At 38.8% G+C, this 18552-nt stretch overlaps 1 protein-coding gene across 1 annotated transcript in view; it reads left to right on the forward strand.

Annotated features, from left to right (window-relative positions):
• Positions 1–16018, forward strand: part of PAXBP1 (PAX3 and PAX7 binding protein 1) — a 32669-nt gene extending 16651 nt beyond the window's left edge. The window contains exons 9-18 of the mRNA XM_018047016.1: positions 1509–1608; positions 1695–1810; positions 3966–4165; positions 5258–5402; positions 6051–6172; positions 6921–6997; positions 7404–7470; positions 11466–11612; positions 13235–13389; positions 14657–16018. Coding sequence (XP_017902505.1) covers positions 1509–1608; positions 1695–1810; positions 3966–4165; positions 5258–5402; positions 6051–6172; positions 6921–6997; positions 7404–7470; positions 11466–11612; positions 13235–13389; positions 14657–14774 — 1247 coding nt within the window. The 3' untranslated portion in view covers positions 14775–16018. The remainder of the gene's footprint in view (positions 1–1508; positions 1609–1694; positions 1811–3965; positions 4166–5257; positions 5403–6050; positions 6173–6920; positions 6998–7403; positions 7471–11465; positions 11613–13234; positions 13390–14656) is intronic.

Consider the following 18552-nt stretch of genomic DNA (forward strand, 5'->3'; position numbering starts at 1 on the left):
ATGGCTGCCTCCTAAAGAGACAGGAATCATTTCTATAGTTTGGGACTTTTTAGCTAACTTATCTGTGATATGTAGTGAAGTCCCAGTTGAGGCAGAGCTGGGGCATCTTGTTTACCAAGCAGTGAAAGAGTCAGCTTCTAAAAGCAGCAGGATCCGGGGTAGGCAGCATGCACTGAAGTAACCACCAGCACTTTTCTGGGTTTATTTTCCCTGTTGCTGTGCCAGATCTTTGATAGCAGGAAAAACCTTCAGTTGATGCCTTTCATTTTGCACATGATTCCGCCCCCCACGCCCCCACACACCTCCTGGGGTTTTTGCTTCCCATTACTATCCTGCGTATTACAGGATGTCTCCATAGTGTCGAACTTGAATGTAGAAATAAAGCATCACAGAGAGATGTTTCCTCCATTTCTGCTTCTACCCTAGGCAAGAGAGTCTCCAGGATTCTTCTCTGGACAAAGAGAGTGGGTCCAGAGAAAAGACCATGAGACACTATTATCTGGGGGCCCCAACAAAAGGTTGACTTTTACCCAGTGATCTGATGGAGACGCCTCTTAGACAGCTCCCACCTGCATCCACGAAGTTTCCAGTCTCATTCCTGCGTAGTTAATGATCATCGGAGAGCAACACAAGCAGTAGGACCAAAGAGACTGAGGACACAAATGCAGGTGGCAGGAGAAACTTTTAACACATGATTGCTGTCCTTGGGAGACGGCAGAAGAGGTCCTACATGTAGCACAAGTAGAAGATGCTATAAAAAAGAAAGATTCTGAGAAAAATAGCCATACCTTGGAAACTAGAAAATGGTAATTGATGTATAAATAGGAATGTTGAAAGCTAAGTTAGAAAATTTGTCCTAGAAATTAGAGAGAGAGAGAGATGGAAAATGGAAAAAAAAGAAATGAGGGAATTGTGCTTTGAAAGCAGTGGTTGAGAAAGCACAACTTGGTCCTATTCAGATAAGATTTTTAGTCTATATTGTTGATTCTGCCCTTGTTCTTAAAATAGTAATAAAGAATAAATTTCTACAAAGAAAAATTAGAACAACATAGAATAAATCATTAAATTCCTACAATAAAGATGTTTTTTCATACTTCCTACTTAGACCTCTTTGCTGTCATTTCATATCATTCAACAATATGATGTTTAAGTTCATTCCTAAAAAAGAAACGTATTGTTTTTCTCTTTACACAAATAACTTAGGTTTTTAACTTTGTCATCATGATAGCATAAACTAGTTTTGTTACTTAGACATAAGAACAGGGAATCAGCCAGTTTGTGTTGGGGTAGTGTTGTCAGACTCTTGTTTCTCTGCTTCTTTTTGTGGAAACATGGATTAATGTTGAGATTTGCTCTAAGTTAGCACACTACTATCTGGTTTATCAATTATTGCAGAATCCCGCTGTTGAGATTAGAAAGCAGTCTGTCATTATGGCTTATTCTGTGCAAACTCTTTCCTCAAGATTGTTGGAGGAAGGCTTTTAATTTTAACCGTTGTTGTTTTCCAGATAAAGCTCTGATGGCACCAAATCTTGACTCCTTTGGACGAGATCGGGCACTGTATCAAGAGCATGCCAAACGTCGGATTGCAGAACGGGAGGCCAGGAGGTAATCTCCAGATGCTTGCTGTTGGTCGGTTTGTGAAGGGAGGAGTCTCCTTTATCTGGTTTGGGAACTCACTGCTTGTTATTTAGGACTCGTCGTAGACAAGCCAGAGAGCAGACTGGTAAGATGGCAGATCACCTTGAAGGCCTTTCCAGTGATGATGAAGAAACTTCTACAGATATCACAAATTTCAATCTGGAAAAAGGTTAGACTTTTATTTGGAAATGAGATTCATTGTCATGGTGCTTTCTGCTTGGCTGTAGTTGTTACCATGAAATAATTTGAGGTTTTGTGCCCTCTGCTTTAGAACCTGGCACTTGTTGCTTGCTTGCACCTCTTTTTATTACTGAATAGCATGATGAGTTCTCACAATTAGTGGTAACACTTTGTTATGGGGTTTACTTAGTTACTTGCATTATAAATAATATTACTCTTCAGAATCGTAGAATTTTAAAAGTGACAGGAGAATGTTTAAGATCCCAAGGGCCGCCCTATTGCAGCCTGTCTGGTCTGGAATGGTAAAGGTTGGCAGTAGAGAGCCCTTCTCAGCCCTAAAGGGAGTTCCTGTTTGCAGAGTCCTGAATCAGTCAACCACAGGGAATAGTTAGCACTGTTACATGAAGGCATTTCCAGAAGGAACCCCAAGTAGAAGTCTTCATTTCCCACCATTGGCTGCAGTTCTCTGTCATTTATTAACTTTGGAACATAGTTGGAGAAGCTAATTTTGTTTCTCCTGCTTTTTTATAGTGAACATTTCTAAACACATAGGAAATTGGAAAGAATAGCATAGTGATCACCATCTACCTGTCACCCAAATCCAGCAGTTCTTAACCATCAGTTGGCCAAGTTTGCTTCAGATATGTGTGTGTTTCGCTGAACCATTTGAAATTAACTTACAGACATCATGGCACTTGCCTCAAAAAACTTTAACACATTTAATGTCTCCCCCCTGAAAAAGGATGCTTTTCTACCTTATTGTAACACTATTACCACCCTTGAGAAAAATTAACTGAAATTTCTTAGTATCATATCTGTATTCAGTACTTCCCAAATTCTCAGGACTGTTTTTGTGGGTTACTCTGTGTTTTCCAAACCTGGATCCACACAGGACTCCTGCATAGCACTTGGTCATTGTACCTTTTTAATCTAGAATGAATCAGTATCACAAGTACCTTATAATACACACACCCCTATACTATCTGTTCAAGGCATTTGCTTTCTGAAGGCCATTTGTCTTCTAAAATATCCTACATTCTAAATTTGTCTGTTTCCTCGTGGTATTAACTTGTTACTCCAGTCACTGTATTTCTTGTTAACTGGAATTTAAGTCTGGAGTCTTAATTAGATTCAGGTTAAACCTTTTTGGCGAGAATACTTCATACAAGGTGCTCTTTTTTATTATATAATAGTAGATGGCAAATGTTAGGTTGCCTTCTATCAGTGGTGTTTAGGTGGATCTTAAGAAGTAGATTGTTGTGACTAGATCTCTTCAGTATAAAGAGTCCACTGTTCAGAGTCATATAGAGCATCAAATAACTTCACTCAAAGAGCCTAGCATCCGTTGTGGATTCTTGTCTGTGTTAGTTATTGCAGTCACCAAGCAACTTTGGAAGAACAGATATGATTGGTCATTGATGATCATGCACATCTGTTATTTAAATGGTGATTTGTGGGCTGAAGAGCTGGATACAGAGTTTGTACTTTATGAAGTTATTCACACTTACTGTTCCATGGTAACTGAAATTTGAACTGAGTTTTGGGGAACGCGTGTTATTTAGACTATGGTAGCAGATAATGGCAGTGGCACCCCACTCCAGTCCTCTTGCCTGGAAAATCCCATGGCTGGAGGAGCCTGGTGGGCTGCAGTCCATGGGGTCGCTAACGACTGAGCGACTTCACTTTCACTTTTAACTTGCATGCATTGGAGAAGGAAATGGCAGCCCACTCCAGTATTCTTGCCTGGAGAATCCCAGGGACGGCGGAGCCTGGTGGGCTGCCATCTATGGGGTCGCACAGAGTCGGGCACGACTGAAGCGACTTAGCAGCAGCAGCAGATAATGGTACATATTAGAAATATGCAGAATGGCGACTGCCTGCACTGTAGGTTGTGTGGTAGATATTTGGAGGCTAAATTTATCTCTGTTTCCTTTTCTTTAAGTTGCAGTTGATAATTCATTTCAGTTGCCCAGTCTTGTCCAACTCTTTGCGACCCCAGGGACTATTCCTTTGTTAATGAGCCTATCTTATTACTTACTCAGGCTACAGAGAAAATGCTGAAAATAATTGAACTGCATTTTTTCTACAGCATACTAAGTTAACATTCTCTGTGCGGGTTTCTTTGTTGTTTTTGTTGGTTTTAGATCGCATTTCAAAAGAGTCCAGCAAAGTTTTTGAAGATGTCCTTGAAAGTTTCTATTCAATCGATTGTATTAAATCCCAGTTTGAAGCCTGGCGTTCAAAATACTACACATCCTATAAGCATGCCTACATCGGCCTTTGTTTGCCAAAGCTGCTCAACCCCCTTATAAGGCTGCAGCTTCTCACTTGGACTCCGCTTGAGGTGAGTGGCTTCTCCCTCACTGTTGGAAAGCAGGATACCATGATGCTTGGGGAAGAGATGAAGCTTGAATAAAGTATTTTTCCCAGGAGTTAGGTCATGCTCAGGGCTGTAAGTGATACAGAGTATCACTGGGTGTAATCTTACCAATCTTTCCTTTTATGTTCTGTCCCTTTTTAAGAGAACCAGCTATTGCTTCTCAATTTGTATACAGTATCTTTCTCAACTAAAATTACAAGTATTGACAGGGAGATAGGAACATGAATGAATAAGAACGTGATCCTTTGATCCCAGAAAACTAGAATGTCATGGGAAAGCTCAGTGAGGAAGATGTGAAGTGGGGCCCTGAACTAAGTTAGTGGTGATGGAAATCAGGAGGATGAGGTAAACTGGTAGATTTAAGAGGTGTAATCAGTAGAAACTGTTTGCATGTTACCTGAGGGAGGTAATTGTCTAGACAATTGTCGAATTGTCTATGTACATCTAGTGGTCCTGTTTTAGATAACAGTTTTGTAAGTTACCGACGTACGGGTGGAGCCGTGGGCAGGAATGAGATGGGTTGGGTTGAGTATGTAAACTGTACCAAAAAGAAGGCTGAGATGGAAGCCCTGGAAACAACAGGAGAAAAACGTGAGCTCTGGGGACTTTTCAGCTCCCAGCTCCTGCTTGCCCAGCGCCCGTGGCGTCGTGTGCTGTGCTGTGTGTCCCGTGAGCAGAGGCTCACGGGCGCGGTGGTGCAGCCCTGCCAGCTCTCGTCCTCATAGCTCCTCCCTCTGTCCCACAGCCGCCAGCTGTCTCAGCCTCCCTGAGCTCCCTTTCTGGCTCCTGGCGCAGCAGGACTGCTCTGCTTGGTACTTCCCTACCCTGCTCTGCTCTCCTGACCAGGAGTCGCCTCCTTTGACTCCCTTCTTTCAGGGGCCATAGTCCTATGCTGCCTCTGGTGGTCCGTTGTCTAAGAATAGATGTTTCCTATATTTTGTCGCATATTTAGTTTATGGCTGAAGGCTGAATCCAGTTCCAGTTACTGTCTTCATGGCTAGAAGCAGAACTAGCCACTGTTTTAAATGTTTGGGTAACCTTTTAAATATTTTCTAGGCAAAATGTCGTGACTTTGAGAACATGCTGTGGTTTGAATCTTTGCTGTTTTACGGTTGTGAAGAGCGAGAGCAAGAAAAGGACGATGTCGATGTTGCACTGTTGCCTACCATTGTGGAAAAGGTGATTCTTCCTAAACTAACAGGTAGAGATTACGGAATCGAACATTCAGACACATTGGGTTTTTCATATCTATTGTTAGGAGTTTTTAATCAGAGCATATGTTCTCATAGAAATTACATTATTAATAATGAAGTTACAGTCAGACCAAGAGATGGCTAAAGGGTACCTGTCTCTTACCTTGGGACTTTGAAGACCACCTTGGGGAGGGCCTGGAATTGGGGGCAGTAGGGAGATTTTAGACTCCTGAGGACTGCCTGAAGCAAAACTGAATACATAGTTTTGGGAACAATACGCATTTTTCCAGGGAGCAGTTTCATTTCTTTCATCAGTTTCTCACAAAAGTGTAGAAATCATTGACCTAGGGAACTATTTAAAATATGAACAAAGTTTAGGTTCAGTTCGAGATTCTTGTCACTGGGACAGAATCTCCTGGGATATAAAAATCTTATTTTCACCAAGAAGCAGAAAATAATAGGAATCTGTGTCTCCTCTTCACCTTTGCCTAATCTTCAACATTTCCTGTGGTTAATTGGACAAAGACAACTGAAGCTTATGCTCTAGAAGAGTCACTATTGGCATTTCTAAACTGAGGACTGCTTGACATCAGATTTAAGTCAGCTGCAGTTTACGTCTATATCTCAGTACTTTCTACCTTTTTTTTTCTTAATAGTGATTGCTGAAAATATGTGGGACCCCTTTTCTACAACACAGACTTCAAGAATGGTTGGAATTACTCTAAAATTAATAAATGGATATCCTTCAGTGGTGAATGCAGAAAATAAAAATACACAGGTAATTTAGTTATTACTTATGAAAAGTTTTAAAATTTTTATATATATTCTCTCCCTTTGAAAACGAACAAGTTGAGAAAACGAGTGGGTTATAGTCAGAAAATCTGTTTCTCCCACTTGAGGTATCTGGTCCTTTATATAGAAAACCTGAGATAGTGGTTTTTAGTTTTAAAGTAAAAGAGTCTAGATAGCTTCTTATCTATACTGTTTTCATCTTCTCACCACCCCATCCCCATTCACAATCAGACATCCCTTGAAGAACTTTTTTTTTTGTGGGGGAAAGAAAAGCAGAAAAGTACTGTGATGTGTACCAATTGGTAATTTAAATCCCGAAACATGTAATAGCGTGTAAAACAATCAGGTGTTATTATTATATAATTAGTTTCCGAAATTTAAATTGCTGCTGCCCCCACTGAACTTCTTACAAGCAATATAGACATAGGAAAGTACTCTTGATCATTGCTTTACTTTCACTGACCTCATTTTGAGAAGAACCAGAGTTACAGGTCTGATTTTAAACCTTTCTATAGTAGATTAAGGGGCTGGAAGATTTCTAAATGACTTTATTACTTGGTTATTGATGAGGTGTGAACCAAGAAGAAAGACCTTCGGTGAGAAAGTAAATTTGAGCTTTTCACTCAAAATTGAATACTCAGTTAATTAGGTGCTTTGGAATGTGGCTTATTTTTATTTCCTAAACTTTTATCATAACCCTTATTATAATACATGATCTATTTTTAACTCTTCAGATATACCTAAAAGCACTTCTATTGAGAATGAGGAGAACTTTAGATGATGATGTATTCATGCCCTTGTATCCCAAAAAGTAAGTCATTCCTAAAAATGTTAAAGATTATAATATTCTCTATTGTTTTTCAGAGAAAGCTTCTTAAATTTTGGGAAAACTAAGGATAGCTTGTAATATAAACTTTACCTATGTAGTCTAAACCTGTAGCCCAAATTGAGGAGCTCATTGTGGAAACCACTTCCCTTAAGCAGAATAAAACAAATAGTGCTCCGTTCCCTTAAGCAGAATAAAACAAATAGTGCTCCATTATCTCAGAATACATTGCCATTACCTTTTAAAATTACTGTCTTCTGGAATACAATTGAAAATCAGAAAAATTCATTGCTTCCTTTGTTCACCTCTTACTTAACAAAAATCTTCTAGAAATAAGATGGAACTTAACACACAGCTTTTGATCATGATGTGTTTCTGTTTTTTTCCTTAGTGTCTTGGAAAATAAAAATTCTGGGCCTTACTTGTTTTTTCAACGACAGTTTTGGTCTTCAGTTAAGGTAAGTGTCTCCAGGCTATCTGAAAGCTTTGGATTATGTTTGACTTTCATACAGTATATTTCGAAAAGTATTTTAATATTTGGTTAAATAACTTCATAGGTTTGATGTTTCCAGAGGAGGAAATGAATTCTGAGTCCCAGTAAAGTCCAGACTACCCAACAAAATGCCTTACTAAACCACAGTTGATTTATTCAGCAAATAGAGTACCAGGTACTCTTCTAAGTTGGGGGAATATAGCACTGAATAAGATAGAAGTAGAGCCATCATGTTGTTTATAACCCAGCACAATTGACGATAGCAAATAAGTAACCTCAGGTAGGAGGAATTTTGAAAAAAGAAATTCAGAGTTGTATTGGAGCATATGACAAGGGGCATAGAAGATTCCCTTCCATCCTGAGGTGAGGGAGAGAAAGATATACTAGAATTGAGAGAAGTCCAGGATGGCTAGAGTTAGGGAAGAGATAAGCAATCCAGATGATACAGAAGCTATAATTCATGTGGAAACATTATAGGAGACTCAACAAGATTATAACCCAAATCCCCCAGTTCCTAAGCCCTTTTTATTGTCTTACAGTTTTCTTAGTAAGAATGTCTTAGGAATGGAATTATATGTTAGTTAGCCTTTTGAATCTGGCTGCATTCATGTAACACAATGCATTCGTAATTTAGTGTTATTTTATGTTCATTCTTGTTTTCAAATGGTGAATATAGCATTTAAAAATTTTTTATTGAAATATAGTTGACTTGATAGCGTTGTGCTGTATAGTAGAGTGATTCAGTTATACATATACATATCTTTTCTCAGATTCTTCTGGATATACCATTTTTGGTGTGGTTTTTTACCCATCAGATAGTTTACAGTTTGGAGTAATTATGAATAAACTTGTTAGCATACAGGTTTTTCCAGGTATATAAGTTTATTTCTGTTCGATAAATATCTAGATTATTAGGTAAGTATCTGAAAGCTGTTTTCTAAACCAGCAGTATTAGTGTTCTAGTTCTTTCTCACACACCTCGGTATCTTTCGAGTTTTTATTTTTTTTAAGCCATTCTCCAAGTGTATGTTCAGGTCTTGTAATGGTTTGCGTTTCCCTAATGACTGAAGATGCTGAGCATGTTTTCATGTGCTTGCTTATTTGGGTTATACTTCATGTAGCTCAGATGGTAAAGAAACTGCCTGCAGTGCAGATCTGGGTTTGATCCCTGGGTCAGGAAGATCCTCTAGAGAAGGGCATGGCAACTCATTCTAGTATTCTTGCCTGGAGAACCCCAAGGACAGAGGAACCTGGTGGGCGATAGTCCATGGGGTTGTAAAGAGTTGGACACAACTGAGCAACTAACACTCATATGTTCTTTAGTGAAGTATTTCTACAAATCTTTGGCCCATTTTTTAAAATTGGGTTTTCTTATTACTGAGCTTTGAGTTTTGTATTCTTGATACAAATACTTCACATACATGATTTGCAAACTTTTTCCCCTGAGTCTGTAGCTTGTCTTCATTCTCTCAGAAGTCCTTCATTCTGATGAAATCCAATTACTACTTTACCCTGTTATGGATTCTGCTTTACGTCACATCTGAAAAATTTTTGTGTAACACAAGGCTACTAAGTTTTTTCTCTAGCCTTTCTTCTAGATATTTCATGGCTAAGTTCTACATTTAAGTTTGTGATCGATTTTGAGTTAATTTTTATATAGGGCATGAGGCCTGGTTGTTTAGGTTCATTTGCCCCAGCACACTTTGTTGAAAAGACTATCTTTTATTAAATTCATTTGCTTTTGTACCTTTGTTGAAAATCATCTGCCCTTATATGGGTCGTGGAAGGGATTTTAAGTAGGGAGGTGACTTGCAAAAATACTGTCATTTTTTAGGTATTGCAGTTGCTGTGTGGAGATAATGGTTTGAAGTAGGTAAAGATGGTAATAGTGAAAATGGGAATTAGTACTTACCACATATTTACTGTGTTCCAAGCGCTGTACCACACCCTTTATACAGATTATATTCTCTTAAATCCTCACAACAGCCCTGTGAGCTTAACTCCACTGATGGGACAGTAGGACTCAGAATCACCTACCCAGGCTTACTCCTTTGTTAACTGGTAGAGATGGGAGTCTACTTCAGGCCAGTCTGACTCTTCACCAGTTCTTCTCAACTGCAGTTCTGGGAACAGACTAATTCCTGGTGCCCTAAGGCCTCTGTCGTGAATATACCTGGAATGGTACTAGTTGGTCCCATCCTTGGGAAAATTAAAGAGTTATGCAGATCGTTTTTTGTAGGATTGAGTTCTGTCACAGACCCTGCTTGAGAAGAACTGTCCCAGAGCCATAAAGAGATGACGGCAGCCTTTGTTAAGGGCATGGCAGCGGGGACCAAGAGAAGGGACAGCAGGGGTGGTGGCGGGGCTTGAGGGAGAGGCTGGGAGTGACATCGGCTGTGGCCTGCTTGATTGGGTGGATAATGTTGTATTTCCTAGAATGAGAGATACTGAGAACATCTAAGTGTTTATGGTAGAATGGGCGGGGACTTCCATTTTTGTATGGGTATTGAGCTTAAGTAGCTTCCAGTGTCCTGGTTCATGAGGTCTGGTAAACATGCAAGTCTTACAAGTTAGTCTCTCAGTGGCGTCTGACTCTGTGACCCTATGGACTGTAGCCTGCCAGGCTCCTCTGTCCATGGGATTTTTCAGACAAGAATACGGGGATTTTCTTAATCCAGGGATTGAACCCAAGTCTCCCGCATTACAGGTGGATTCTTTGGCAATGAGCCACCAGGGAAGCATACGATGTGGTAGTCAGAAAGAAAATTTTCATCTTTTGGCATGTTCATAGGATTATGACATTTTTCATGATTTTCAAGGGAGGACATTTATCTAAGAGTAATCACTTCTCTGCCAGTACTTTGTTATGATGGAAACTGTTCTTACCTGCATTGTCCACTACAGTAACTACTAACTCTGTGTGGCTATTTAAAATTTAGTAAATCTCAGTCATTCTAGGAAATATTCAGGCCCTTCAAAACTGCTGCTTAGTGCTTGGGCAAGACATGGTCCATAGTATTTCATAAAGTGTTTTAGTGTGTAAGTAATTTACTTTGTATGGACTTAATTTAATCGCTTTACATTGCCTCTCAGTACTTTTTTTCCCTTCTCAAAAAAACAAACTTCTAGTAACAGAGATCTGATTTGTGGTTGCCACAGGTGGGGTTCAGTTCAGTTCATTCAGACGAGTCTGACTCTTTGCGACCCCATGGACTGCAGCACACCAGGCCTCCCTGTCCATCACCAACTCCTGGAGTTTAACTCAAACTCATGTCCATTGAGTCGGTGATGCCATCCAACCATCTCATCTCTGTTGTCCCCTTCTCCTTCTGCCGTCAGTCTTTCCCAGCATCAGGGTCTTTTCCAATGAGTCAGCTCTTCGGATCAGGTGGCCAAAGTATTAGAGCTTCAGTATCAGTTTCTCCACTGAATATTCAGGACTGATTTCCTTTAGGATGGACTGGTTGGATCTCCTTGCAGTCCAAGGGACTCTCAAGAGTCTTCTCCAACATCACAGTTCAAAAGCATCAATTCTTCGGTGCTCAGCTTTCTTTATAGTCCAACTCTAACATCCATACATGACTACTGGAAGAACAATAGCCTTGACTACATAGACATTTGTTGGCAAAGTAATATCTCTGCTTTTTAATATGCTGTCTGAATGGGGAGATGGGGTAAAGTAATCAAAGGGTACAAACATCCAGTTGTAAGGTAGGTTCTGAGGATGTAAAGTACAACATGATGACTGTAATTAACTGTAGTGTACTATATATTTGAAAATTGCTAAGAGAATAGAAAAAAGATGTGTAACTGAAGGGAGTGATGTTAACTAAACTCGTGGTAATCATCTCACAATATATATTTTAATTATTATATGTTTAAATCGTTAAACTTATGCATTGTTACATGTCAATTATATCTCACTGGAACTGGGAAAAATAATTTTTCTCTTCTTTCTAGCTCTTAGGGAATTTTCTTCAATGGTACGGCATTTTCTCAAACAAAACTCTTCAGGAATTATCAATAGACGGTTTATTAAATAGATACATTCTCATGGCTTTTCAGAATTCAGAATATGGAGATGACAGCATCAAAAAAGCCCAAAATGTGAGTTAAATGACACATGTTGTAGTTTTTAAAGCATATACGTTAAGATGAATTGTTCGAAGAGATTTGAGAAATTTATGAAAACCCCTTTGATTATTGAATTTGGTGTAATGTTGATAGTCAGCTTGCCTCCCAGGTAGTCCCAAATCCCCTTAGCATTTTTTATATAAAAATTTGTGCTGTTAAATGTGTTTATTTATCCTTCTATCTGTCTATCTATATCAATATTTATTTTTGTAGGTACTAATAAAAGTTTAACTTGGAGATAGTTTTTTAACAGTTTCTAAGTGTTACTAAAGAAATGATTTCTTTTCTCATTTAAGAAGTAATTCTAGTTAATTTTTTTTTACTTTATATACACGAGTTTACTTTATATGCATGTGTTATATACACAATTTTGATAGTTTTTTTTTTTAATTTTTAAACAATAATACAATTAAATTCTGCAGGTACAGTATAGCTTTTTGACCTGTACCATGTCAGAGTAATTCTCTGACATAACTCCCTTACCATCAAATATTTTTGTGTCTTGTTTCCTGTAAACATAGATTTTGTTGTATATTACAGTATAAACATCAACATTAGGAAATTACATTTATATATTGTCACCTAATTCTTAGGGCTCTTTTCAAGTTTTATCAGCTGTCTCAATAATATCCAAAGAAATTGGCAAAAGAAATTTCCAGATCATCCTTTGCATTCAATTGTCATTTGAAGGTTTCCTTGACCTTCATACCTTGATACCCCTGAGAAAGATAGGCCAGTTTTTTATAGAATGTCCTTCAGTTTGGGTTTTTCTGATATTCTCTCATGGCTATATTCACATTTTACATCTTTGGCAAGAATTGTCCTAGACTTGGATTAGTATGGGCTCCTTCAGGTTGACCTCTGTGACCTTGTTTCTAATTTGGAGGAGCATTTCCTTGTTTCCTGGCACGATGTTCCAGGCTCACCTGGTACTTGCTTGGCCCAGTTCAAATCCGTTGTTTCTGCAAGCATCCCCAGGTTTTTCGGTGGGGCGCCTTGTCTGCCCACTGGCTGCTTTCTCGCAAGTGGGAACGGGCTTCCCCTTGCTCAGGTTTTGGTTCCCCATGCCGAGTTGCCGCCATGCTGTGCCGGCCCTGCTTAGGTGCCTGCGCTAGGCTGCCCCTCTGGCATGATGCTCTCTCCACCCTGTGCTGGGCCGGCGTGGCTCCTCTTGTTGGCACAGGTGCCTGCTGACTGAACCATTCTGCGGGGGAGGGGCTGTAATTTGGTATTTATGCTATACATATCATTACATCAGAAACTGCTGACGAAAGGTCAGTTCAATTCATGTAGGGCTTGGAAGACTGGAAAGTGAGGCAGTTGGTTATCAACTTTATGTCCCCAATGTACTTATATTTTGGAGAAATTAGCTTTTACTTTGGGTGTCTGTCGAAGTTTAATATTAGAGTATATCCAAGTATATTTGTATAGCTTATGTAGAAAATCTGTTTTAAAAGAATATCCCTTTTAAGTAATTAGTTAATACATAGCTCAATAGCATATCTTCTAGTTAAATACATTATACCTATTGTCTAGACTCAGCTTTTAGGCACTTTATTTTTGTTTTAACTGTTCTACATCTTTCTTCTCCATAGGTAATTAATTGTTTCCCCAAGCAGTGGTTCGTGAATCTGAAAGGAGAAAGAACTATTTCTCAGTTAGAAAACTTCTGTCGATACCTTGTACACTTAGCAGATACAATTTACAGAAACAGTATTGGGTGCTCTGATGTGGAAAAAAGAAATGCAAGGTAATTATTTATAATTACTGAATGAAACAGTGATCTAGAGTCTTAGTTGTTGGGTCTAGTATTATTAAAATGCTTTTGGTAGCGACATGTTTATATTTTACTTTAAATTGTACTTTAACTTCATATTGATAAACCTACCAAAAATGTGCATTGTATTTTTTCACTTTTGCAACTCTTACCTAATCTTTTTCCAGTATGTTATTTATTCATGAAAATATTAAGGGACGACTTCTACTTCTAGTAAGCACCAGCTGTAAGGGGAATGAATGAATCATTATTTTCTCTGCCTTCTCCCTTGAAAAATTGAGGAGACTGTAGACTCTTAGAATGTCATGCATCTTGGTCTTTCGAGGTTCATTTTACAGATATAAACCCAAGGAAAAAATAGCCACTGAAACCCCAAGTATATTAAAGGTTATATCCCAATTTGGGGATATTTGTGTTCTATGTTAAGTTTTATATCATTTTGGTGTTGGTTGCAGTGTTTTGGGGAGTTTAAATATAAACAAACAGTATTCACTTTTCTACAGAAAAGAATTTAGCAGCTATTTAAACACCTGCTGTGTGTAGTGCACATAAAGTAGGCTCCACGTGGGTCACAACATCTTACTAATTATAATTCTTCCCAGGAAGGTGCTTACTACAGTTCTGTAGAGAAGAGACAACTGACAGTGTCACAGTGATTCAAACTAATGTTAAACGTACTTCCTGGACCAACAGCAGCAGCATCACCTGGGAGCTTTGTTAGAGATGCAGATTCTCAGGCCTCACCCCAGACTTGCTGAAAGAATTCCAAGGGAGGGACCTGGTGGTCTCTGTTTCAGCACTCCTCTAGCTAATTCTGATATATGCTAAAATTTGAGGATTGCTGAGAATGACTTGTAGCTGGGTGATAAAGGAAGCCAGATTATACTTTATTATTGGATTTTAGAGGAATGGAAGTTATGCTGGATCTTGATGGACTGGTGATGAATACTCACAAATGCAATTTGTGTTCCTGGTGTATTCTGGAAGAGCTAGGACTTGGGTTTGGGAAGGAATGGGTGGCTGGGCTCTGAAGTAGTTAGGCAATAAATTGCTTCCTTTCCTTTCTAGATATTAATGAAAATCATGGATCTGAACGAGATGTGGGGTTTTTTTTTTTTTTTTTTTAAATGAGTCCTTTTTCTGGCTAGTCATCTAAACAGGAAATTTTTTTTTTTTAATATGGATAATTTTTTTCACATGCTGTAACTTGCTTATTTCGGTTTCCTTTTTTCTTTTTTAGAGAAAACATAAAACAGATAGTAAAACTCCTTGCAAGTGTTCGAGCTCTGGATCATGCTATGTCTGTTGCAAGTGACCACAATGTGAAAGAATTTAAGTCTTTGATCGAAGGAAAATAGATCTATGAGACTAAAAAAAGCCTATTTGCTCTAATACCATTCCCAGTGTAAAAATTTTGTATATATGTAAAGTTTCTTAAACTGTAAAATATTGACTCATTTTAATACAAAGAATGTTATTAATATTCAATACTGTGTCCTTAAATGCAATTTCTTCAGAATGAAAGGAATTCAGATTATTTCTAGGAAGTCTATGAATGGTTTCCTTACTGCCTGCCATACTTTGTTTACAGAAGTATTTTATATGGTCAATTAAATTTACCCTCTCAGTTAACTGTTCTCTGTAAAGGATGTGTGCAGTGTATACTGTATAGTTATGCATATATATATTTATACCACCATGGAGTTACTTTCACACTGGAAATCTGTGGTGTTTTTCTACAGAGTAAGCCTTTTAACAGCAGAAAAATTATTCAGTAGCAAATTGTCTTAGGGAAATTACTACACTGTTGGAACAAAAGGGCTGGCAAGTGACTAAATATTCATCACTTTTGGTTAGCAGTTGCTGTCACTGAAGCTGTGCTGCCTTAAAATTGAGAGTTGAGTGTGGACTTAGTCATTGGTGAATGGTGAACTTTTCTTCCTTGAGTTAGCATTATAGTCAACTGTTCGTTTAATGTGAGCTCTAAATAATATATGCAACATAGGTTTCTGAAAAGAACACAGACATTTCATTTTTGGAAATAATAGACCCACAACCTAACTGCATGGTTTGGGCTGACTGTCCTGCCTCATTATGATTTTACTCCCTGACCAGGTTAAATACATGCATTTGTATTTTAGTAGTCTAGCATTATATTTAAAATCCCACATATGTGAGTTATATATGCAATAAAGAACACATTTTGCTGATTCACCACACCCAGGCAGTTAATACCCATGGTCTTCTATAATATTTATGTACTGTGCTTAGTTGCTCAGTCGTGTCTGACTCTTTGAGACCCTGTGGACTGTAGCCTACCAGGCTCCTCTGTCCTTGGGGATTCTCTAGGCAAAAATACTGGAGTGAATTGCCGTGCCCTCCTCCAGGGGATCTTCCCAACCCAGGGATCGAACCCAGGTGTCCCACACTGCGGGGGGATTCTTTACCGACTGAACCACCAGGGAAGCCCTATAATATTTATACCATGTTGTAAATGATTCTGTGATTTTCAAAAGAACTTTATGGACATTAAGAACTACTGTTTGATAGTTACATATGTAATTAGCCTTTAGCCAAGCATTAAATTAATTTTTAAATAGAACCATTGTTGTATTTGGCTGGCGACTAATTTTACTTAGAGCATTTCAAATGACTGATATAGTGAGATAATTATCATGAGTATCCTTGGTCAAGTCAAATACTGTTTAGAACAGTGTCATGCACTCTTTATTGCTCTTGTCAGTTTTATCTTTATTGTAGGAACACTGCTTATCCCTACAGATTCATTCTTGATGGATTTTGTTACAACTCAGTGGCCTACTAAATAGAATTAAAATAGAAGGCTTATTCTCAACTTCAGTGTACTAAAATATACAGACATATATATATATATATATATATATATATATGACATGCACATCATTTGTGCCTTAAATTTGTTTTTTGAAACCTATTGGACTGGTTACTTTTCCTATATCTGCTTTTAGGGACTCGAAGTTAAACTCAGATTCTTCATCCTATAAAATCCATCAGGTTCTTATACTTTCAGGAGTGAGTTTGGTGTAAGGTGAATTTAGCATAGAACTGTGTGTTGAACAAGTAGTTCTTATATCTCCAACCTGAAGTTTTTTATTCCTGAAATAGGTGAAGGACATTCTTTCTTAGGAAGGAAATTGTCAAATGTTTAAATTCAGAGGGTGACATTTTAATAAAGCTTGAGGTTTTTGTCTTTTCAGTTTTTCTTTTGGCACAGTCTTTAAAAATACTTGCAAAATAGATGAGGAGGGTTTTTGAAAAGGAAAGTTATTGAGACGCTATAAATCACAGCCATAAATACCGATAACTACTGTTGTGTACCAGATGATGCTGGTGAGCCACATCCTTATTGATGTCATGGTGCAAACACCTGCAGCTGTGCCGGAGGGCTTTCTCAGCCTGTGCTACAGGCTAGAGGGTCCAACACCTCTGGGAGCAACCCTTGGCCAAAGAAAGGAGGGGGAGGGTAAGTCCCCCAGTGTGTTAGTTCAGGTCCTCTGGGGAGCAGTCCCTGAGATGGCATTGGATATACAAGAGATTTGGGGGGTGGAAATGATGATGGGAGTGAAGGAGAGGGAGTGGGAGGAGGCTGAGAGAGCTTTAGAGCCAAGAGATTGTGAGTAAGTGTGACCTCTGAGGGTGATCGGGAAGGAATTACGGAAGGTGTCAGACATCAGTGGAATTCTAAGGAAGTTTCAGCAAGGCTGACAGAGTCCTCAGTACAAAGTCATGGTCCTGAGGAGTTCTGTGTTTCCAGGAGCTGGCCTGCCTTTGTATCCCCACCAGCTTAGTAATGGGTAGAGGACAGTTCTTGAGCATGGCCACTCTTTGGAGATCTAAAGGAGCACGGTTTCACGTTGACCACACCAGCTTCCTAGTTTCAGGAAAATAGGTATGTTCCGCGTCTTCTCTCATAGGCTGCAGTTGACTTGAACCAGAGTTGTCTGCAGTGAAGACCTCATCACCCAGAACTGGCCCAGAATTTTCAGGAATCTTAAGTGACTTCCTTGTGAGAATATACTAAAATACAGAGTTCCCTGGTTGTTTTAAAGATAGGTTTGTGGGGTATGATTTATTATTAACGTTTTACCCTTTATAAACACGCATAGTTCAGGGCATTTGAACAAATACCTAATTTTGTTTTAAATGAGAATTCCCCTTGAAATTATGACATCCTCCTAAAAATAGTCACATGTTTTAGAGCTGCAAGATACAATATGAAAATGTCAGTTGCTACATTGTATCTTTTTATGGTTACAATGACTTCTCATTTCTAACTGTAATATCCATGTAGTAGAGGGAGTGTTGCCATTCCTTGATTATGACAAAGAACACTTTGTTGTTTCAGGTAAACAACTGTCTATCGGCGTTGGGTTCATAGTTTCTAAGAGAGACTCCAGATTGTTCAGCAAAGGCAGACAGGCTAAAAATTGTTACATGAAATCAGTATTGATAGGCAATGTTGATTGGTCACTGGCCTGCTTCTGGACCTCTGAGCCCGTTACTTGTACTGGCTTCCTCCCAACCCCGTCACCCCTAACTCTCACAGAGGCTCAGAGGTTAGACTCATCCAGTACGAGGAAAATGCCTAGCACAGCATTTCTCAGAATGTGTACTGTGGTGCACCAGTTCAGGGGCTGTTACTTTAAATGATCTTAAGGAAAATGAGACTGAAATATATGACACCATAAAACTCCTAGAAGGGAATGTAGACATTCTCTACCACAATTCATACCAGTGATTTCTTAGGTCAGTCTCCCAAGGTAATAGAAATAAAAGCAAAGGAGTATGTCAAGGCTGTATACTGTCACCCTGCTTATTTAACTGATATGCAGAGTACATCATGAGAAACGCTGGGCTGGAAGCAGCACAAGCTGGAATCAAGATTGCCGGGAGAAATCAATAACCTCAGATATGCAGATGACACCACCCTTATGGCAGAAAGTGAAGAACTAAAAAGCCTCTTGATGAAAGGGAAAGAGGAGAGTGAAAAAGTTGGCTTAAAGCTCAACATTCAGAAAATGAAGATCATGGCATCTGGTCCCATCACTTCATGGGAAATAGATGGGGAAACAGTGTCAGACTTTATTTTCCTGGGTT

The sequence above is a fragment of the Capra hircus genome, chromosome 1, assembly GCF_001704415.2.
Source record: "Capra hircus breed San Clemente chromosome 1, ASM170441v1, whole genome shotgun sequence".
Classification (NCBI taxonomy): domain Eukaryota; kingdom Metazoa; phylum Chordata; class Mammalia; order Artiodactyla; family Bovidae; genus Capra; species Capra hircus.